We start from the raw sequence: 23729 nt of genomic DNA, 5'->3' as shown, positions 1-23729 counted from the left end.
AAATCTCTTCTCTCTGAAGCCAACACATCTCCACAGGTGCTTCTGCCTTCCCAAAACAACACTTCAGGAAAGTTACTCCTGGCAAACACGTTGCTACAGCTACTCCTTGGTGTTCCATTTGTGTGGAAAGCAGCAAGTGCCAACACTTAAAACATCAGAGCAAGGCGTTTGATAAACATCAGGAAACAGAAGAGTTGTGTAGCAGGTTAATCCAGTGCACACGAAGGACACATGAACTCAAATTTCTTCCAAATGTGTGGAAAACCCAACCAGAAAATCATCTCCCAAATGTCAGGTGTCCCAGAGGAAACGGGGCTAAGGAGGTGAAACACTAAGTATTGCTAAATTCAGTCACACTTGGCAGAGAACATTCAGTCTTGCCAAGGCTCAGGGACAGCAGCTTGACACCAGGACTGGAATCTTCCTCCAGAGTGACTCCTGGTTTCCATCAGTCTCCCCTGACACTCCTCACCCCACAGGACACCTCAGTTATTTTTTGGCACGTAAGGTCCAACACAAAGCCTGTTGGATTCCATGAAGGAATTGCTGTTAATCCCAGTGGGCTTTTCAGTGAAGGGTGGGTGAGAGGTAAAATTCAAGCTACCCTTTTTACTTTGGTCCCAAACCTTGGTGCACCACGGGATGATGAACACTGAGATAAAGAAGAGCAGCAAGGTTTGGTTTGGTTTGGTTTGGTGTGCAGTCAGCTCACCTCCCAACTCCAATCCCAATGCCACTTCCACAGAGCTGCACGGAACTACTGAGAAATTATTTATCTAGATAATGGGATTTCCACTCCTTTAGAATACTTAAAATTTAAATGAACACCCAGGATGGGAATGAAATTAAAAGATTTAAAGGAAGTAATGCTGTTTGAGAATAAAAACGCAGCTTTGTTCTCGCATCAGAATGTATTAGATCTTGAAATTTGCATATACAAATAATTCAGCAACATTCACCGGCATTAAAAACACAGCAAGATCAAATTATAAATGTAATAAAAGAAAATAGTAATAGCTGAAACCGTATAATACACACATATATTATAAAGATTTGACAAATTAAATACAATTTGGTTATACAGAAAAGTTTCAACAACTTTACATTAAAAAAAAAATGGTCCTGGGGAAATGAAAACATTTCAAAACACTGAACGCAGGTGGTCGGGCTCCTTTTAAAAGTAGTTTAAAAAACTGATACGTAAAAAGACCCTAAAAACCACTTGGAATTACAGCCTGCATTCTTCATAAAGGCCCAAGTCAGCAAAGCACTTAAGGGGTTGCTTCAGGACCACAGAACTTATGGTGCTTCAAAGTTTGGTGGCACAGAGAAGCCCAAAAGCCAATGCTTAAATGCTGAGGTGAACTGGAACTTCACCCAACACATGAACACAGACAAATTCGAGTCACACAGTGACCAAAACCCCTCACAGATCAGAATGTACACCTTCTAATCAGCTACTGGGCATTTAAATTCACTCCATGGAACCTAGGAAAACCTAAAAGAAAACTCATAGAAACCTATCCCGAGATACAGCTCCCAGTTAGGAGGCTGCAGCCAGCAGACTGAACACAAGCCCTGGAAAGCAGGCTTGTCAAGTTGTGTATATATATTTTTTTTTTTTAAAAAGTCAATATGTAGCTATATCTGTGAGTTCTGAAATACACTGCAGGTATTTCTGCTTCCTCCTAGGCATCTCAATGTCATTAGCAACAAAAATCTGAGTACCCACTTAGCTTCCAGCTGAACTTCCCCTTGCTGTGAGCAGCAGTCAGTCAGCCCCATGGGCAGGTGGAGCTCAGCCACAGCTCCCCAAACACCTCACATCCCACTGCCATTTGCTTCACGGGGCAGCTCCAAACCCAACCTTTTATTTAAGGGACCCAAAAGGCTGTCCAACAGGCAAATTGTTTCCCAAGTGCAGGCTAAGTGCTGGAACAGATCTAATGGGGCTACCAGCAGACCCTTGGGGAAAGGGTGGGAATGTCATTGCTTTGTTTTCTGTCATCACTGCACCTCAGTCTCCCCGTGCTCCAGAGGAGCAAACTGAAAACCCCACTCCAGAGGGTTCCACACCCAATTTATTTGATGGCTTTTTAAAAAAATCTGAAAAAACCTCAGCATGCAGCAGGAATGTAAACTTACCCAGCGTTCATTTTATTACTCAGCACCTTCTGCAGCTCGAGTGCACCTCCCCACAGCAACTCACAACACAGGTTTTTAGTCTTTAAACAACCTTTTTTTTTTTTTAAGTGCATAATTTACTGTACAAATAAATACAGCAGTGCATTGGTGGGAAGACAAGAAGCAGCCAACAGCAGCGTTCAGAGCAGTGTGCTTGGAAATGTCTCCATGTGACATGGAGAGGGATGGGCACCTTCCCCTCTCCTTGCATTGTTACAGAATGTCACCAGAAATAAAAAGTGGCCACGGGGATAAAACAGTGCAACAACAAGGGTGAAATGATAAGTGGAAGTTGCTCCTTTTAAATAAGGCTTCTATGTTTGGCACTGAAAGAAAAAAAATAAATCAAAACCCAAACCAACTGGAGAAGACAGAACTCTTGCATATTAGTTATGGAATTAGAGTAGGTGTTGCCAGAGTTTTCGCTCGTTAATTCCTAAATGCATTTTCCAGAGTGGAAGACAGACTTTTTAATTATTCAACATTCTAATGCCCTGTGATTTTTGGATTTTCTAATCCCCCAAGCACATCCTGTTCAGGGCCATGATAAAGACTTTAAAACTTCATTTCACCAATTATATTTTCAGTAGTACTTTCATTAAAAATATATCTATATACACAGACATACATCCCTTTCAGATAAAGGAATCATTCCCTTTTGATAATATATATATATATATATGGGAGGGTAAAAACATAGAGGAGCTTTTTGCTACAGTGCTAGTGTTACACTCTTAGTAAAATGTCTGGGTTTGGTTTGGTTTGTTTGTCATAACTTTAGCAAATACTGTTGATTATTCTGTAGGGTGGAACCAAAGAATAAGACTCCACCTTTTTTGCCTTTTCTCAAAGAAGTGGGAAACTATGCACACATATATAGAGAAGCTTTAAATCCATTTCTGCCCATGGCTATAAAGCCTCTTCAAGTAGACAAGCTCAGGTGCTGAAAAATATACTCTTCTGATATGCAAAATAACCTCAAAATAGTGGTAAACTTACATTATTGTCTTTTTCTAAGCTGATTTAAGCTGCTGTAATATTAGGGAAAAAACCCAAAACCCTGGCCTTTGATAGCTCTATCAAATCAAACATTCACATCTGTAGTTATAGTGATTATATCTTATTGACAGTAAGACTCAAACTGGAACTGCCATCGACCTGGAGGTGCTTAAAAAGAGACTTTTAAAGCAGTTCTGTTGCAGAGCTGGACTGTACACTATTACACATGGAGGGCCACATTCTGACACCATTCTCACTAACAGCACTTGAACAGCCTCTTTGCTTTCAGTGAGACTATCTAGGAAATAATTACAGATAAGCATGAGCAGGTTATCAGAATGTGTCCCCAAATAAACCTCTGTTTTCAGAGGAAAGCAAGGTTTATGGCCAAAACGTGTTTAGCTTAAAAAATATGTACCACAACTCACCTTTTTTTTTCTTGGTATGAAATATTGATCACCTGTGTAAAGTTCCAAGGATTGGGAGATAATATTATTGATAAATATTTCTAAGTGGAAAAATTCAAAGAATTAGAACCCTCAATAATTAATTTACTGCTATTTAGAATAAAGATTTCTATCCCATCTCATAGTGATATACTGTATCGAAACATTATACTTTGCTTTAGAAGGTATTTATATTTAAGAAATAACTTTATACAGCAAACGCAACTTTTTAGAGCAAACACAAGGTCATATTTACAAGTAAAGTCAACCATCAAAATGACATGGAATAAATTAACAGCATATACAACTATTTATACAGACAAATTAAAAAATAAGGCAGGAATTTTCACTTGAAGTTAGCATAATCCGAAAAGATGTCGATGAAATCTTGTACCACTCTGTAGCAGAATTCATACTGTTCCTAAAAAAAACAAAACAAAACAAAAGCTCAACAAAAAGGCATCAAAATGTGCTTTGGTTGCATTGGAGAAAAATCATATTTATGGAAATCTGAGTGGCAAATGCAACACGTTCTAACTTGGAACACTACTTGGAGAAGAAGCTGAAGGCTGCTCTGTTCTGACTTTTACTGAAGTGTTGATTTTTTAACAACAGAAGCCATGGTACCTCTTCTCAAACACAGGGGGATTGCTGCCTGTTAGTTAAAGTGAATTTTTTTTTTTAAAGCTTTCTAGGGAACTGAATTTAAATGCAATATTTATGCTATGTCAGCCTGCTGGGGAGTCCTCTGCATCCTGGAGCTGAGGGGTCCCATCCTGCAGACACACACCTTGTACACCACTTGCTGTGGTGTACTGCAAGCTCTTTAAGAACACTGATAATAACCAGATTTGGCACCTGAATTCACCCCTGCTGGAAGGAGGAGCTCAGCAGAAGCCTCTCCATAGGCTCAGCTGGGAACATCCCTGGCAATCACACCCTTAACTAACAACAGGAAATCACAGAGCCAGAGACCCAACAGAAATATTTCATCCTTGTCTCAGTGTGACTGTGGACAATCCAGCTCTGGTTCTTCAACCCCTGTAGTATGGGAGAAAACATCTACCTGAAAATAATAACTTTCTAAAGAAGTTCCAAGTGGCTGAATGGAAGCTGCTACCAAAACACAGAACACCAGCATTTTAACAGATTTTCTAAAAACAGAAGTCTCAAAACAATCTTTATATGTTTATTCAGTAAGGGAAAAGTGTGTGGACCAAGCTGCAGAAATTATCTGTCAATGACTTGAAACAAATCTAAGCCATTTCTCCCTTTCAGGGACTGACCCACAAGCCTATTTAAGCCCAGAACTTCAGAGGTAAGAAAGAACAACTGATACATGACTTAAAAGGTATTTACTTCCTATGTTTTGTCACCTGCCACACTCAAAAGACTTGGGTTTCACTGCCGCCAGTTCCTAACAGACACAGAACGTTTAAGCTAAGTTGTATTTTTAGAAATGGCACAAAAAAACAACAACAAAAAAAACCCCAACCCTCACAGATTTCTGATAATCCCTTGTACACACACTGCCTGCATACATAATTCATTTCAACCTGCAATGGAAAAAAGAAAAGCTCCTTTGTTCTCCTCCCACAAGGATATTTACAAACATCCACCCTTTGACAAAGAGCTGGCTTGTTAAATATCATACCAGTGTTTGCACCATGTGTGGCCTTTGCAGTCTTAAGCTCTTCACAGCTTGAAAGACATCTAAGAGCCCTTCAGCCTTCACTCTCTCCAGAATGTTGCTGAGTGCGATGAAGGTCCCTGTTCTGCCAGCCCCAGCACTGCAACACAAACACATTTGCTTGACAGGCAGAGAGAAATGTTAAAAAGAGAAATAACAGGGATAGGGAATAGCCAAATATTGCCACCAGCACATTTCTGCTCAGGGTTTGGTTTTTTTTTTGGTGTTTATTTTGCCTCTGGCTGTGCCAGAAGGGAGACAGAATTAATGGAAATGAACTGGGAGCTGGGCTGGGACACAGAAAGGTTCTTGACTTCAAAGAGAGGGCTCTTCACTAAGACTAAAGACTCACAGTTTAAGGCATCTCAAACAGATTAACACAAAGTGAGGCTACAGTACATGCAAGAAACCAAAATCACCTGTTCTGCAACCCTCAATTTTCATGTGTTTTAACCATAAGTAGGTGAATCGTGATCACGTCACTGCTTCTACCTCACTTCTGTCAAATACAAAAAAACCCTAAACCCAACCTGATAAGCAGAAGCCTTATGAAAAGATGAAGTGCAAGTGTGTGTATGCTCAGATGGATACACTAAAAGTCTCGGAGGAGGAATGAGTACATTGTATTTGGCATGTTATTCCCTTTAGAAAACAACTTTCATCAGATTAAAGACAAACACCAAATCTAAGAGGGTGCAGATTTGTTTGGAATTAGCTCAACTTGAGTAGCTGTCTGCAGTTCCCAGAGTAACCCATGAGTGGATGCATAACCAAACAGAGCTACAACTAGCAAAAGAGTGGGACACAAAGTAAACCTATGCACACACATGATTTACTCATTTATTCCTAAAAGATGTAAGCACACAGTGCTTTGCAGTCCATTTTTTTTTATTGCTCCTTGTCCCAGGCTCACAGATCCTTAAAGCTCATACAAGCTGAATTTTTTAAAGTTAATTTAAGAAGTTTTAGTATGACTGCACAGAAAACTAAACTGAGGAAAAAAAAAAACCCCAACATCTCATCTTATGGGAACACAGTGCCACTCTTTGCATACTGGAGTCCCTTTCTCCAACTCCCTATAAAAAAAAAGATAACTCTCAAATTCGACTCAAACTTCATTTGGCTGAGGTTGGGAAGCAGAGGTGAACCTTACCTGCAGTGCACTGTAATGGGGTGATTGCCTGTTTGCTGCTGCTGCTTTTGGACAGCTGCAATCAGGTCAATCATCCCTTTTCCTTCAGCAGGAATCCCAATCTCTGGCCACCCATGGAAATGGAACTGCCGAACCAGCCTGCTCTGCTTCTCCTGGTTACCCTGCAGGCAGGAGGACACCAGAGTTACCCAGCCCAGGAACACATTTCTCACCTGGAACACCTGGAGCACCCCAAGAACAGAAGGGGCTGTTGTTGGAGTTGTCTTGCTGAATTCTCCACCCACTTTGCTGACAATTTACCTCTAGTATTTTCCTTTGGATTTGCCCAACTGCTTCATCCAGGCACTACCAAGGACACACTCCACGTGTTTTCATTAAGCTTTCATCAGGCCCAACCCAAAGTGCCCTTAGAACAACCCAAGTCCATGAAATTGACTCATTTCTCTTTAGAAAGGAATTCCAGCATTACAACAAAACATAATCATACTCTTAAATAGCTTCAAATGCAAGCAAACCCCTCCTGTAAATGAAAACCCTTACCTGGTTGTACGTAACCAGAAAGTCCCTCACACTGATGGCATCTAACAGGCTGTCACTCTTTATTTCTACAGTGATCTCTCCGTGAGTTACAGAGCCCTCTGATGGCCAGTACTGGCAGCATTTTTCCTGCAAAAATCGAGAGAGAATTGTCAATGTTCCTTGAACTATTTTCCCAGTTATCTGTGTTATCTTTCCCAGTTATCCTATGTCAGGAATCTGACAGAGGATGCGACCTGCAGCATAATCTGTCCTCAGATATGTCCTTGGTAATGCAAAGGCTAAGGACCAACAATACAGTAATAAAATAAAATATTTCTGTAATAGTCGTTGATGGCAAATGCTGTTTTAAAACTGATTAGAATAGAGTAAGTAATTCTCTTCATTAATTAACGACAGACCAGGTGAGGTCCAGAATAAGCCACAAGAGGTTACACTAGCAGGACAGGGAGGGAAGTTTTGCCAAAAGCTTTATCCATTTGTTCCCAGATCCTTAACTGCTGTTCCAACTCGGGTACCCTTGTGAATTCTGTGTGTTTCATGGGATCTGGGTCCTTTTACAGACCATAACTTTCAGTAGTTTTGGGGGGGTTTTGACAACTCAAGCAAAAGCAGCAGTGCCAGCCCACACCAGATGGTGAGGCAAGAGGTCATTTTAAGGAAAGGAAAAAAAATAATAATAAAAAAAGCTCGTATTGCTAGAATTAACATGCAACAAACAGCTTATAGAATCACATTAGTGTTTTAGTTGGAAAAAAACCTTTAAGGGCACTAAGTCAACCCTTAACCCAACATGGCCAAGGCCACCATGTCCCTCAGCATCTCCACAGCTTTGAGATCCCTCCAGGGATGGGGACTCTACCACTGCCCAGGGCAGCCTGGGTGAGGGCCTGAAAACCCTTTTGGTGAGGAATTGTTCCTAATATCCAAAATAAACCTCCCTGGCACAATTTGAGGCTGTTTCCTTTTATTCTGCCACTCGTTCCCTGAGAGACCCAATGCCCCCTCACTCCAAACTCGCAGGGAGCAGTAGAGAGTGAGGTCTCTCCTCACCTTTTTCTCCAGGCTGAACATCCCAGGGTCCCTTTACCTGATACTGATGCTGATTTTGGGTGCCCCCACCACCATTAGAGGTGTTACCAGCAGCAGCAGCTTTGTCCTGGGGCTGGGGACACACACACACACACACACACACACGTACCTGCTCCCTCTCCTGCACTTCTGTCAGCATGACGATGGTGTGGCACTTCCACTCCCACACCATCCGCCAGAAATCCTCTACCGTGTGGGGAAGGGGGCCCTGGGTGGCGATGAAATAATCCTTCTGGCGGTAGCCCTGCCGAGGAAGGACAAGGAGGGGTTTATGTCGTGTGACAGGGGACGAGGTGGCAAGGCAGAGGGGACGAGAGGGGACATGGCGGCTCAGCCCTGTGTGATGGCGCCTGCGGCCTGGGGACACCCAGCATGCCCACCTCCTGCTCGCTGACAGAAACCAGAGGAAAAATGTCCCCAAAAGTCCCCAACCCTGCTCAATATGATTGTGTGGCTCCTCACAGTGCTGGCTGGAGGGATGGGACTCTGCAGGAAGGATTTCACACCCAGGTTTAAGCAGGGTTTTGGGATGCAGCTCGGCCACCGCACCGCCCTGAGGAGGATCCTCCCAGTTAAAGGGTTTGACTGCTTCAGCAGAGAATTGCAATTAAAAATTGCAATTGAAGATTGCAATAAAAGATTGCAATTAAAAAAAAATAAGCCTGGGTGGAAGGGGTTGCCCAGGTTCCAGCAGAGAGTTGAGAACAAAGTCAGGAATGGAGGCATGAACCCTAACCCAAACGTGATGGCAGTCTTTCCTCATGCTTAAAAGGAATTTTTTTCCCCTTTTTAGGGCAGAAGAGCACATACTCCTACCCATTAACCTGAACACAGATAAGGAGCTGTCAGATAGGAGATCTAGGGCTAACTTGTTTCACTGCTTCTTTGTCAGAATTTAATCAAAGCCTCACTTTAGAAATCTAATGAGAAGAATGTTTTAATTACACAACCATTTAAAAGAAAATTGAGAACACAAAAGAAGAAGGAATACGTAAACCAAACCCAAAAACCCCACCCAGTGTTCTTCATGAGCCAAGTGCATTGTCTCTCTCTAAAAAGGCTTATGGGAAACAGCAAAATATTGGACTTGCAATTTAAATAGATGAAAATGTGTTATACGTACATCGATGAAGGAAGCATTGATGTAGTCTGTGTACTCCTGCCCTCTCTTCATGGACAGAATCACTCTATTAAAATCATCTGGGGGAAAAAAAAATAGTCTAGTTTTACTTTTGCTAACTGTACATTGATCTAGAAAAATAACAACAAAATCTTTTCTCTGTAAGCCAAAATGCCTCAAAGATCTTTTGGGGGACTTAGTAAGTGTGTGAAAGAGGGCTCCAGTTTTTCTGCTCTTGTTCCATTCCCCCAGGATATGGCCAGCAAGGTCTGAAACTTCCATTTCTAGGGGCAAACTTTACAGTGCTGCTTCAGAAGGAATGGCACAGCAACTGTGGTGGGTTTAAAAGGGGAAACTGCTGAAATAGTTAATCCAGTGCCCCAAAATATCCGATCATAATACATTTTGTAATGATAAAATAAAAAAGCAAATCATCAAGTTGGCTGAAGACCCCTTATAAGGGCTTTACACTTCCTAAGGAGAAGATACTGCTGTTTGCAGATTAGGTTCCAGCAACTTGAGAGCAGAGATGCCTGCAAAAAGGATGAGAGAACCCAAGGGAAACCCAGAAGAATGTGTCCCAGCTAAAAGCAAAGCAAACCCCAAAACTTTGGGCAATCCAACAGCTTTTGAATTTGACAGGTAGTGAAGTTAAAACTTTCTTCCCTTTAAGGCAGGTGCAGGAACTAATTGGAGAGTTCCAGTAACCCTTGGCTGTGCCTTTAGAGCACTTGTTTCTGTAAATAAAAAGTTGTTCTCTTACAGGGGATAATCTGGATGACTCTGGCTTTCTTCATGTTTGCTGGCAGATTGCCTGTTCTCATGTTTTCTTTCATTATTCGAACATTTGTTAACTTCTGTAAGAAAACACACACATGAGGACTGCAACTATTTCCTGTCCACATCAACATTAACCTCATTTTCAAACTACAAGCAGACTGGCAGGCACTGTGCTGCTGCTGCCAGGTGCTGAGTTTCAGAAGGGGATCTCAATTCCAATAAAATCTCTAATATTGGCAAAAAAATGTTAAAAAGAAACATGCCCCTTTGAGAAATCACTTTTCAGCTCCTCTGTGACCTCAGAGCCCCTCACACCTACACCACAGATCCACCTTTTCCTTGGGGTAGGTGGGCTCAGTGCTTCTGGGCCACTCAAATGTTTGGGGTTGTTTTTTTTTCCTGGCACAGTGGGCAGAAAAATAAAAAAAGACACCTTTAGGATTTCTGGAAAAAGTAGAATACTTGGTCTTTTAATTTGCTTCCTTCCCATAGACAGGAAATATATATATTTTTTTTTAAACTTGTTGCTGTATCAAACATTTTACTGTCCCTTTCTTTTCCCAGTTCTCAATATGATGAAACAAAAAGGAGAGAATTCCAGCTAACACCCATCTGTCATTTAACCCTTCAGACCCTTTTGTATTTCTTTTAAGCTTCCACTCTTCCTGCTTTCCAAGTGTCCTTTTTAGCTTAAATGTTCCCACCCTTAGCAATCCTTTGACACTTACTTTAAATTCTTCTTCTAGCCCTATTTTGACGAGGTTTGGTGCTGCAGTCTGTGATGTCTGGAGGTGTTTTTCTAAGGATGACACATCCAGCTCTGTGTCACCATAGAGGTAGTATTCGAGTAAGGCTTGGTAAATGAAGGAGTACTGCATCTGCAAACAAACAAACCCCAAACAAATCCCAAACCAGCCACATGAGCCACGCTGCAAAACAAGGAAGTGAAACTATCAGATCAGGCACTGCCCTTTGGTCTGCCTACTAACCCACCAATTCCCAAATGAATACTAACGATCAGAACTAATGCTACTAATTATCAAAATATACTTTAAGCTTTATCCTGTGTAAGTGCTGCATCACCTACATTCTCTAAAATCCACCCTCTTGAGCATGGGGAAACCTAAAGCTGCCTTAGGGTGATCTTCACAGCCCCAACATGCCCCTAACTCCTTCTCTTGGGCTTTGTCCATTTACCAACCACCCAGGCGTGCAACAGAACGGGGAAACGTGGTGAGGATGCACATCAAGGAGTGGAAACCCAGAAGAATGTTCTTCTTTGAGCCCCCAAAGTTGTCCTTGCAACAGATCCCCCCCACTTACATCAGTCTGAACCATCTGGGGACGCTGGTTGCGGATCCTTGACACAAACTCAAAGACATCAACCTTCTGCTCCTCGTGCATCATGTCTATGATGGCATCTATCACAATAAAGGTGCCCGTGCGACCCACGCCAGCACTGCAACAGGAAAACAACAAAACAAAAAGCTCAATTAAATGCTAGGAATTGCTACAGCAGTGACAGCAGTAGAGCTGGTGCTGTTTACACCCGACCGAGGTACTGGGAGAGATGGAGGTGCAGTTTCCACCTTTGCAGTGACAGCAGCAAACAAAAGGGGTTGAATTTTTTGAAGGTAAAAAGTCACCTCTTAACAGGTCAGAGATGATGAAATCAATGCTACACCAGAAAAGACCCTTGGAAAAAAAAACCTGCTGGATCACCTATAATAATTCAGGCTGAGATGGTATTTTAAATATTTTAAAATAACTTTTAGCTCACTTGAAAGCTTGCTGTCACGAGTCGGAATTACTTGTTCCAAGTTCTACACCTCCTAACACTGCCCAAAACTGATGAGTTTTTAAATCACCTTCACCAGCCAGGAGAGGGAGCACGATCATTAGAAATGCCACCACGCCAGCGACTTTCAGCTCTTCCTCTCAGAGGAAAAGGGCATGGCATCCTGTGCTGGGCACTCACAGCTCTCCTTTAACCTTCTCTTAGCTTAACTTTCTCCAGCAACTGCTGAAAGTGTCCACAAGCACCTCCTGAAACACCACAAAAACCTCTCCCCCCATCCCAGCATGCCCAAAGGTTCAGGTCAACTGTTGGCCAGGAAACACGAGGCTTTAAATAACCCCAGGAAAACAACAATAAATGAGTGCATGCATAATACAGTTCAGTTCATGTGTACACACACACTTCTGACTGCAAATGTCACAGGAAACCAAAGCCTCTGAGCCCTCCTGCTCCAGAGGGATGATGATGATGAGCAGACCCAGGCAGCACCATGGCCTTCCACCAAACCTCCAGACAACTTCTCCACTGTGAACAAGCCCCCTGTGACCTTCTGCCTCCACATTCCCATTTAATCACCACCTCCTCTCCCTCCTCACCCAGCCCAGTGCTCCCAGCCCACTGGTTCCCTTGGCCCCTCTTCTGTGGCTGTTGACCAAGGGCCACCACAGCTCCCTCCCGACCACGGCCAACACTGCCTGCCCTCTTGCTTCCTTTCACTCATATTTGACCTCTGCCACCTGGATGAGTCCACCCCAAGTCCTTGACTCTCCATTCACAGCTATTTTCCTCTTCTTGATAACATCCTGGAAGCCATCCTGGCTCCCATTCCCACTTGTCCTTCATGGCTCAGTCCCCTGAGCTGTCACCCACCCAGCCCCATGCTCAGCTTGTCCCTCCCTTCCTCACTTATCTCCCTTTGCAGGTACAATCCCTTTTTTACCCATCTTGTTCTCTCCCTGTGTTCCAAGGTCAGTCACCTCCCAGCAGAACTTAACTCATTCCTTGCACACTCTTGGCACATGCTGGAAACGTCCCTAACCTGGGCATTTGCTTTGGAAGTTCCCCGATTTCACCCATCCTTCACCTCCTGAGGTGCAGCCCTCACTCAGCTACTCCTCAGTTTTTCATTTTTGCTCACCAAAAACCCCACACTTCTGAAAACTTCTGGACAAACAAATAAATTCACAGGAATTTCCCCCCCTGCCTTCCAGCCTCAGTTCTTCCAAACACTCAATCAGCATTTTCTGAACTTCCAGCAGATGCCAACTTGAGCAGCTTTTGCTCAGAACAACCAAGTGACAACTTGGCAAGAGCTCACTAAAACTGGATGGTTACTCACTATCCATGAGTTTCCCTTTCCTCCTTTTTTCAACAATTCAATAGTGTCACATCCTGAACGGGAAGGGAAATTCAGTGTCACCCCTCGGGGTCTTTACTCCCAGCACTCACACACCAAGGGTGTGCATCCCACTGGATCATCATACTGAAATCTCTGCTGGGTTTTTTGGGAAGGTAACCTGTCTTTTCCTTTCTTTTGCCTCTACTTTTTGCTGTTTAAACGAGCTGCACAAATTCCTGCTGGTGCAAAACAAAGCTCAAGCCCAGGACAAGTCCCCACAGAACAGATCATGGCAAAAGGCTATAGAAACATTGGGGGGTTCTCAAAGGAAAGACTATGTGAGGCTACTAAAATCTTCTTTTTCTTCTGTTTATTGCATTTCTTTAAGCCTCCTACGTGTGACACCTGGGAGAGAAGATGAATCCTAGCCAGGTCTGGATGAAAATGAAGAAAGGAAAAGGCTGGCTTGGTCAGGACAAACATGCTCCTTTGCACTACCACCCTTCAAGGATTCTTGGGGAGTATTTTTAGGTGTCTGACATGAGCAAGAGAAAGAGAAGCAAACGTTTGACTCTACAACCCCTTCCTTAAAACCAACCTCCCAGAAAGACAAAGCTGCCATCCTTCTCCTTTCCCACCTCACTCTGACAATTGCTCCTTGATACTTCTTGCTCATCTGGGAGCTTACAGTTGCTGGGGAGTTTGCAATTATTCTTTTAGGAAGCAGTTATAGTTTGTGCTGCCATTAATGTAAGATTTCAGAGAGTTTAGCAGAAGCTTTTAATAGCAGGGACTTTGTGTGTGTGTGTGGCTGAAGGAGGGGTCTGAGCTCTGCACTGGCACACAGCACATTTTTCAAATTGCAGCACTTGTGTCTCCTCAATGCAAGGCTTTCTTCAAAACTTTTCCAGCATTTAAAGGCCAATTGACATGGCAAAGTGCAACTGTACTGTGGGAGAAGTGGGGGATGAATTCTCAGAGGGCCATTTAGTGGCAAAGGCCAGAGATTTGCATTAAAAAGCCTTTTTTTCTGACAAAGAAGACACTTATACCAAACACTGGGTATCACTCATGGTTAACAAAAAGAAACAGCAAAACAAACCAACAACTTCTGTTTCAGCATTAAAGTGACAGCAAAGACAGACCTTTTAAAGCTGTTTACCCTGGCATGTCAAAAACCCTAACATATTATTGCCCTTTATGTATATAAATACATATTTATGTACATAAATACACAAACACACAAACTCTGGTGTCTCTGAACAGCAAATCAACATCCAGCCTTGCTATCACACCTCCAGCCCAAGTTTGGAGAGACTTGAAGAGCACATACATACCTACAGTGAACCACAATTGGTCCAGCGTGGGCAGGATTCAGTGTTTTGACTTTTTTCAGGAATTTCAGCATCCCAATAGGTGTGAAAGGCACCCCAAAGTCAGGCCAGCTGGTGAAGTGGAGCTGTGTGACGAGCCTTGGAGCTTTACAGCCATCCTGAAGCTGTGGGGAACACAGAGACTCAGAGGCTGAGGTTTCATTTTTCCTGCAAAGATTCACAAACAAACTGCTCTGGTTCCTTAGAGCTTTAATTCCTGCAGCACTCAGAGCCCCATTCAAGGATTAGGAGTTTACAGTGCAGGTAAAATACCAACGCAGAGGAGAATATATTATTCAGGTGCAGCTTTGCAGTGAAAACTGGAATAATCCCAAAATGGGATTACAAAGAGCAAGACTCACAATTTGTGTTAATGGCAGATCAAATCAAACCATTTGCAACTCACAAAATCCTCATGACCCTTCTTTTGGCAGCCTCAGATGAAACTCACAAAATGCACCCCAAACATTCAGGATCCACATCCCTGTGAGATGCCACGTGCCAGCTTGTGCCATATCATGCATGAAAAATAAAAGAAGGGCTGCACCTCTACTGCCCAACCAACCACTGGTGGGTTCCTCACCTGACCTACTCTTCAAAATCAGAGAAGATGCTACAGAAGCAACTACAGCAAAGCTCAGCATCGTTCTACCTGCACTCACTAACCACAGCCTGTCCTCAAGGTGAGGCAGGAGCTCTGTCTCACCAGCTTGGAGGCTGCTTGCCAGGTTGAAGGCCATTTCCTTCCAAACTGGAGAAAGCCAAGTGGTTTTGTGAGGCTCCCTGGTCTCCACCAGCAGAGAACCAACCCCATCTCAACACACACTCAGCAAGGATCATCCCAGCATCCCAGCCTGGTTGGGGTTCGAAGGGACCTTAAAGCTCATCCAGTCCCAACCCCTGCCATGGTCAGGGACACCTCCCACAGCCCAGGTTGCTCCAAGCCCCATCCAACCTGGGCTGAGACACTGCCAGGGATGGGTTTCTTTGGGAAAGCTGGGCCAGGGGCTCAGTATCCTCAGAGTGGGTGGGAGGAAGAGGACTCTTGTTACTCACAGACTGCACACAGAACTTGCGGATGGTGTAGTCCACCAGCACGATGCAATCCTCCACTGACACCCGGATATTTCCATAGGTCCAGCACCCTTGGTCAGGCCAATACTGGTGACATTTTTCCTGCACAAACACACAGTGAGTTTTATAGCACTGAGTCTGCTGTCGTTCAGATGTGGTCACACATAACACGGTGAGGTTATCACAAAGCAGCGGACAGAAGCACAACACCACTTTAACACTTTGCTACAGCTTTCAGCCCTTAAATTTAAGCAGAAAAGGTGAGAATAGCTTTGAAGCTGTTTTGTAACCCAGCCAGACCTCACCAGCTCTTGCTTGGTTTGTTAGGGGGTGACTAACAGCAGGGACTGCAATTTCTTGACTCTTAAATTTTAAGCTTGAGGTGTTGTCAGCAAGAAATGCAAGGCAGTCCTCATTTGGAGACATCAGGAACACCCAGATTTAACAGGAAAAGAAAAGCCAGGCTCTCAAGGCAGAGGGTGACTTCTACCTCCTCCCTCTCCTCACTCCCACAGCCACCAGAGCAACCAGTTTTGTTTCTCAACTATAAATTCTCAAGGAATTTATGGGTATTTCAAATAAGGACACAGAACGTTCAGTGTGGCCAACTGTCCCCAAGGGGAAAAAAAGAAAGAAAAATTTCTGATAACATATTTCTTCTCTGCTTTAACTCAGCTTCTCAAGCCTCTGAAGCAGGTGTGAAGTTCCATGTTCCATGCCTCTTGTCTGACACCCCGGGAGGAGTGAGACACGCACGAGGAGCAAGGGGGTAGCAGGAGGGAACAGCCTCACAACCATGAGAAAGAAGGTGCTGGGTTCTGAGCTGTTCTGTGCATATGCCAGAAGGAATTTTGAAAGCTCACTCTCAGAAAAATGAATCAAGTTTTTAACCTGATTTCTAACCCAACCCACCCAGCAAGCACAGCTTTATGCTGAGATCAAACCACAGGCACGAGAATTGGTTTGGGCTGGGGACAGGACTAAATTAGCTGCCAGAATTTTTTTTTTCCCTGCAGATTTACACGTTTGAATTGGCATTCTGGAAATGCAAACTCCATTTATGAGTAGAGATGCAGCTGTGCCAACAAGGACTGGATGAGAAAGTGGTGACTGGCCAGACACCGAGCAGCCACGGGTGCTTTTGGAGAACACCCTCACAGAGACATCCCAGAGTAAAGCTAAAGCTCTTCACCTCTTTCCTTTCTTTCAGGTTGGTTAACATGACAATAACAGCTGACTTCTGCTCCCAGATCATCCTCCAGAAATCATTGACTGTTTCTTGCTTTGGTCCTGCAGACAGAGCACAGTGTCACTCAGGAGGGGTGATGGGGACCAGCACCAACAACACCCGCCATCCCCCCATGCTGGGTGCCCACACAGAGCTGTGCTTATTACAGACCCCTCAGGCTTGGAATGCAACACTTAATTCTCTCAAAAAATAATTAATAAATCATACTTTCTTCCACAAAGTCAAAGAATACTTTGGGTTGGAAGGGATCATCATAAAGTCCCAACCCCCTGCCATGGGCAGGGACACCTCCCCCCAGCCCAGGTTGCTCCAAGCCCCATCCAACCTGACCCTGGACCTGCCCCATGCTGAGCTCCAAGGACCACACTGAACAACCCTCCAAGAGCTGCTGATCAGAGGGTGCAGGCCAGGAGGATTTTCTGAAGGGCTGGGGAAGCATTTGGCACCATGGCCTCAGACACAAAGCAAAGTTAACATAATTTATGTCTAAGTACAGCACAAGAATCCCTGTGAAAATACCAATTACTGTACCAAGAGACTGCATTATCAGGAGACACAATTTTTAAACCCTCAGCAGGCAGATTGAAACAAACAAACAAAAAAAACCCAAAACCAAACCAAGAAGCAAAGTGGGGGTGGAGGGGAAGGATGATTCTCTTTGCTCAAAGCAGCATCTGTGGGTCTGAAGGCAGCAGGTTACCTCAAACTGACTTTCATTTCATTTTAACTGTAACCTCTAAATCCCACCTCATATTTGGCCACCATCTGCAGCTGAATAACCTTTAAAGCACTTCTAAAATTAAATATGTTCAGCAATGAGAGGCAGAGAGCAGAGATATGAGAACAAATTACCTTGTGCAGCTATGAATTTATTCTTTTCTCGGTAACCCTGAGGAAATAAATATCAGAGCAGGTAAGAGATGTAAGGCCAACGTATGCTAGCAGAAAAATTCTTATTTCATTCACAGCCAAAGTTAGCAGATTGGCCAACAGTGGCAAACAGTCAACTTACATCTATATAGGAGGCATTAATGTAGTCTGAGGGTGGGACTCCATCGATTTGGGTCAGAATGACTCTGGAATGATCATCTGGAAGAAAACACATCACAAGCACATTTGCACATTAATCACTCTGAAACTTGTGACTCCTTTGCAAGCAGGAGGCCAGGAGAAGCACACACTTCCCCAACCATTCACCCCCCACATAGCTTTGAGCTGACATCAAGAACCTTTCCCCACAAAGTTCTTGCTCTGCTCCCACACCTGGAGGTCAGCAGGACTACAGCTCTATGATACTGGAAGCCCAAACTTCAGATTTGGTTGCCCAAACTCAATCTGAGGCACTAAAATACCCACTTGACATGCTGCAATTTGACAGAACCCCCCTCTCTCCAAATAAAGGTACAAAAAAACCTACCAGGAGATGCTCAAGGCTTAGAGACATGCAAGAACAAACCCAGTTTTACACAAAGAATGGGAAAAGACCATTTTGTGACAAGTGAAATTACATTATGTTCATATTTTCAGCAAGTCAACACCACTACCAGCACACTCAGTGCCACAGTTAATTATCCAGTTGAAAAGAAAAGGTAACATCTTACATGGCAGGATGTTGGGGTATCTGTTTTTCTCCCTGTTTTCTTCCTTATTTGCCATTTCAAAAGTTCCCTGCACATATCCAGATGTCAATGACTGAAAAAAAAAATAAAATTCAATGTGTTAGGAAACAGATAACTGTTGACTGCACACAGTTCAGGGAATATCTGCATTTATACATCTTGCCTTGCAGCCAACAAATTAAACATCTTTTCATTTTTATTTTTTTTTTCTCTGGCAATAAATTTCACTCCTCTAAAACGGGAAACCACATCCTGGCAGGTTTCACTACAGAAAATAGTTCAGCAGTTTTATGGGGGGAAAACAAAAAAGAAAGAAAGAAAAAAAACCCCAAACAGTCCTTTTTCCAGCAGAGATGGCAGTTACTTAGGAACTTGTGAAACTGGGAGGCACTGGGTGAAGCTGCCATCTGCTGCGGTGATTCAGGGCACCCCGACCCAACCACGCTGCTCCCAGAGCTACTTTGAGCAGCACCAGTTGGCTCAATAATAGAAACAGAGCTTGACTGTCAAGAGCTCACTGCTAAAAACACAAAATGTCCAACACCTTGCTGAGACCTGCAGGACCCAGCTCTAGCAGAAAGGAAGGAAACTGGCTGATTCCAATGGAAAAAGGAAAGGGCTGATTCCAACGGGATGAGGTTCAACACGGCCAAGTGCCGGGTCCTGCACTTTGGCCACAACAACCCCATGGGGAGCTCCAGGCTGGGCACAGAGTGGCAGAAAGGGACCTGGGAGTCTGGATTGCCAGGAAGCTGAACAGGAGCCAGCAGTGTGCCCAGGTGGCCAAGAAGGCCAATGGCATCCTGGGCTGGCTCAGGAACAGCGTGGCCAGCAGGTCCAGGGAAGGGATTCTGCCCCTGTGCTCAGCTCTGGTGAGGCCACAGCTTGAGTCCTGTGTCCAGTTCTGGGCCCCTCAGCTCAGGAAGGAGATTGAGGTGCTGGAGCAGGTCCAAAGGAGGCAACTGGGCTGGTGAAGGGACTTGAGCACAGATCCTGTGAGGAGAGGCTGAGGGAGCTGGGGGTGTTGAGGCTGGAGAAGAGGAGGCTCAGGGGAGACCTCATCACTCTCTACAACTCCCTGAAAGGAGGTTGGAGCCAGGGGGGGGTTGGACTCTGCTCCCAGGCAGATATCAGTAAGATACGAGAGAGGCCATGAGCCTCCTGCCTTGCTCTTGGAGCTGCCCCTTCTCTGCTAGTGGCAGAAAAGCAAACCCAGGTTCATCAAATTTCTTGTAACGAGCTCCTAAACCCCAGGGTTGGGGTGTCAGATCCCACCCAAGTAAATAAAAGCTTTGTGGTTTGGAAACCCACAACCACCCCCCACCCATCCTCTGCCTCCCACTGCCCTCTCTGAACCACGTTGGAGAAGGGAAAAAAACTGGTGAGTGAGTGTACAGCTCCAAGCTGGGATCCTCAGTGCCCAGCAGGGCTGGAAGTCCCCCTCAACCCAGCACTCTGACTTGTCAGGGTGACATCAGACAAAAGGAGAGGGTGGAGGGGAGAACTACACCACCACCACCACCGAGGAAACAGCACCATGTATTTGTGGGTTGGGCTGTTTTTAATTGATTTTATTTAGTTTAGAACATTAAAGTTGTGAATGCAAGTAAAAGAAAGGAGAGAGAAGGTTAAAAAAAGAGTCGAAAAATAAAGCATCTTTTAGCTGCTCAGTTCCTTATTTGAGTGAAGCCCATGGTTTTGCTAATTAAAATACATTAGAAAGGCCAGAAACTTAATTTCTCTTTTGCATCAGAGGAAATAATTAGCCCTTCACACAGGATTTCTTCAAACTGCAAAAGAACAGGCAACAAATCCCCAATAAGCAGTCACACGAGTTGTGCATCGCCATGTGAAAAAAGCCTGAAAAGTGTTTATCCCTGCAAAACCTCTCTCTATCCCCTGTACCTGACACCTCCCCAAAAACCCCCTAATGTCAGGCTGCCCTGTCTGGGGTGGGTGTTGTCCCCCAGGACAGGACAGGGCTCGTGTCACTGCTGTCACCCATCTCCAGAGGGGAGGATGTGAATCACCACGGATGCTTCATCACATCCTCTCCCCACGAGTCACGAGGGGCTGATGAGTCCTGGTGGCACTGGGTCATCTGCTGCCACCACAGCTTTGTCACCACTGGAGTCCTAAAATCTCTCTGAAGCTCCTAAAGGACCCAACCTACCCCAGCATCAGCTCAGTTTCTCTCTTTTTTTTTTTTTTCCCCCCTTCCTGAAGAAACCTCAGGGGCATCTTAATCAAGTCAAAATAAAAATTTCAAAGGCAAAGTGTTACAGGAAGGCTTCCAGACATTAGCCTGAAAATGAAGGCAATAAACTACCCATCAGGAACTTCAAACATCCACCATGAACTACAAACACCCAAACTCATCCAGCTCATCCTGCATGGTAGATGGTAAGCAGAGGTCAGGCTTATTTGAAGGAACCATACAGAAAGGAATGGGGTTTTTTTAAATATTTTTCTCTTTTTTTCCTGTGAGGAAAGCACACATTCTTCTTCCTGCTGCTCTTTGCTCACAAAGAAATCAAATAAAAACCAAAGCAAGTGAGGGTAGAATGGGCCTTGGCTCCTTCAGCTGGTGTGTAAGTGCAAGGAGTTCAAGGCTCCTCTGAAGGGGGATTTAGGCTTTCAGGACAAAACCACAATACTGAAGTAGAGCATTAGGCATGTAAATAAAATATCCTTTCTATCCATTGTCTGTCTCTGTCTGACAACATTTATGTTGGTTTTCTTCTGACCAGACAAATCACTTGGGATCTAACCTGGTTGGCTGGGGCACGTGCCTGGCCAGCACTGGCTCCAGGGACTCCCTTTTTTTGGTTTAAATCTCTTTCAAATGCACAATAAGCCCCTGATCTGTGTTCCCCACGATGCCTCAGCCCTGACATCTTACATCAGGCTGTGAGAAGCAAACCCCACCACAGGCAGAGATCCCCCAGCCCATCCCCATCTTTTACAAGCCCAGGGCTCCCCAGGGCACAGCAGCTCCCAGCCAACCCCTTGTGCTAAGGACACAGCTCTGGAAACAGCCAAAAAACCTCTGGATTTGGCAGCTACAGCTTTGAGAGGCAGGGAGAGGTGAGAGGATGGAGCTGAGGTCAGGGCTTCCAGGTGCTGGGGGATGCTCTGAAGCAGAGGCCATCACAAGGATGCTCAAGTTGAAGGGTTGGGATTTCTCAGCCCATTTCCTCCCAGTTCTGCACCAGCAGAGTTCTCTGCTTCCAGCTCCATCATCAATCACCCTTATTTTCCCTTCTCCCAGGCTTGAGCAAACAGCTCATATATCCACACAAGCAGCCATGGGAGATACAGCAGGGGAAAAAAAAAACCAAAACCCATAAAGCATCAAAGAGACTTCATCATCCCCATCAGTCAGAGCCCCTCACAGCTCTGAATACTCAATTCTGGGGACTGGACCCCAGTTTTCCAACTCAGGAATTGTGTGCAGACAAACTCCCATGCTCGCAGCACGGGGCAGAAAATGATCCAAGCAAAACAGGTTTTCAAAGTAAAAAATAGCCAGTTTGTTCTGCTCCTAACCACAGAAGGAATGAGCTGGAGGGGAGCTGAGGGGAGGGACACACACACACACACAAAACTCAGCAGCACACATCTTGTTTCCAAATTCACTTTGTCGACTTGGATAAATATCACCACAGTGCTCCCCTCTCTGATGAGGCAAAGAAATTATGTGGTTTAAATATATCATCAAACAAATTGCAGTTTTCCCACAGGCTACCAATTAAGCAGGGAACTCAGCAGACTGTCTAATCAAGGCTTGCAGCACCTCTGACAATTCCAGATTTGACATTTAAGCTCCTGCTCTGTGCAACTTGCTCCTGCCAGGGAGGGAAGTGAAAAGAAATAATAAAAAAGTCTGGAAAATGCTCCCCAAATGCAGACCTGCAGGAGCAGCCTCACAATGCTGGGTTTCTCCCCAAAAAACCAAGCTCTGGGCAGCTCACCACAGCCTCTGGGTAAGATTCTGCTGCATGACCACACACGAGTGGAGCTCTGTTTAGGGGCAGAAAATAAAATCTGCTGCCTGATCAAGGCAATGTTTCAAAGGAAAAACTTTCAAGTCAAAGATACTTTGGGGAAATGATCACACTCAGACACAGGGTGCTGCTAACAGGGAAGCAGTGGGATGGTAATGAAGAGCAAAAGGTCAAATGACAAAAGAAATAATATTTAAAAATAAAAATAAATAAAACTTCACTGGGACAATATTAAAAGCCATAGCACTGTCATCTTCAAGTACTTCCCCAAAAAGGTGAAACACTCAGGTTTCCAGAAAAATCAAGAAAATCAATCCTAGAGAGACTGATATTCAATTCTCCTCTTCTCCAGCTTCCACACCAACACTTAAAGATGTTTCTCTAATATTAGCAAGTGCCAAACATGTTACATAGCACTGTTCTGCTGTGTGACATGGTGATGCCACCTAATATTCCTCTTTTTTTCCCAATACAGGGTGACAGAGCACATCCAAACAGCACCAGAATGCTCCCCCCACACCTCCCAAGGCTCCCCAGCACCAGCCCCACATCCCAACCACTTCTAAAGGACCTGTTAATATCTGCAAGGTGTTTTGGTTTGCATCCCCCCCCTTTTTGCCCAGCAGCTCCTGAGCACTCACATTGAACTCCTCTCGGAAGAGTTTCCCTTCATCCGCCGAGCGCATCCGGATCTCCTCTTCCAGGTTTTCTACTGGGATTGGGAAATACTTCTTTGGGCCTGAGGGAGACCTGCTGAGCAGCATCACTCGTTGCTGTTCTGTCAGGACAAGGACAATATGTGTTCAAGGCACTGGAGAATGACCTGTTCCCAGCTACAAATGAAGTTTTTATGCTGGAAGATGCCAAAACTTTATTTCTCACACGAGACTTCAGTGGGTGACAAAGCTGATTTAAATGAAATAAGAACCCAAGTTATATCAAATAAGAACCAAGTAGCTTGCTTGAGGATGCAATAGATTAAGTAGACCCACTACTGGTAAAATGAATGATTTCTGTATAAAAAATGGCAAAGTTTCATATAAAAAAAAAGAAGGTTCCTTTTGTTGACAAAGAGCAGGGGGTAGGGACAGCTTTTACCATCTACCAACAGAGATGCTGCTGGCTCAATTCACTTGTGAAGGGGAAATCATAATCATAATAACAACAACAATAATAATAATGATGATGTGAGGGTGCTGAGCCCCTGTGCCAGGTTTCCCAGAGAAGCTGTGGCTGCCCCATCCCTGGCAGTGTCTCAGCCCAGGTTGG

General features: G+C 44.4%; 1 protein-coding gene across 2 annotated transcripts in view; it reads right to left on the bottom strand.

The window, feature by feature from the left end:
• Positions 1–892: 892 nt before the first annotated feature.
• PTPRE (protein tyrosine phosphatase receptor type E) overlaps positions 893–23729 on the bottom strand; it is a 68495-nt gene continuing 45658 nt past the window's right edge. For both annotated transcript variants that reach the window (XM_030453499.1, XM_030453500.1), the window contains 16 exons: positions 23102–23238; positions 18436–18526; positions 17847–17923; positions 17687–17723; positions 16778–16875; positions 15568–15687; positions 14476–14636; positions 11325–11460; positions 10730–10879; positions 9985–10078; positions 9225–9301; positions 8211–8345; positions 7013–7138; positions 6473–6633; positions 5284–5419; positions 893–4050 (listed from right to left, as the gene is read on the bottom strand). In XM_030453499.1, coding sequence (XP_030309359.1) covers positions 3976–4050; positions 5284–5419; positions 6473–6633; positions 7013–7138; positions 8211–8345; positions 9225–9301; positions 9985–10078; positions 10730–10879; positions 11325–11460; positions 14476–14636; positions 15568–15687; positions 16778–16875; positions 17687–17723; positions 17847–17923; positions 18436–18526; positions 23102–23238 — 1811 coding nt within the window. In that variant the 3' untranslated portion in view covers positions 893–3975. The remainder of the gene's footprint in view (positions 4051–5283; positions 5420–6472; positions 6634–7012; positions 7139–8210; positions 8346–9224; positions 9302–9984; positions 10079–10729; positions 10880–11324; positions 11461–14475; positions 14637–15567; positions 15688–16777; positions 16876–17686; positions 17724–17846; positions 17924–18435; positions 18527–23101; positions 23239–23729) is intronic.

The sequence above is a fragment of the Calypte anna genome, chromosome 6 (genome assembly GCF_003957555.1).
Source record: "Calypte anna isolate BGI_N300 chromosome 6, bCalAnn1_v1.p, whole genome shotgun sequence".
In the NCBI taxonomy this organism is placed as follows: domain Eukaryota; kingdom Metazoa; phylum Chordata; class Aves; order Apodiformes; family Trochilidae; genus Calypte; species Calypte anna.
The sequence above is the reverse complement of the archived record's forward strand: the minus strand, read 5'-3'. Positions and strand labels throughout refer to the sequence as shown.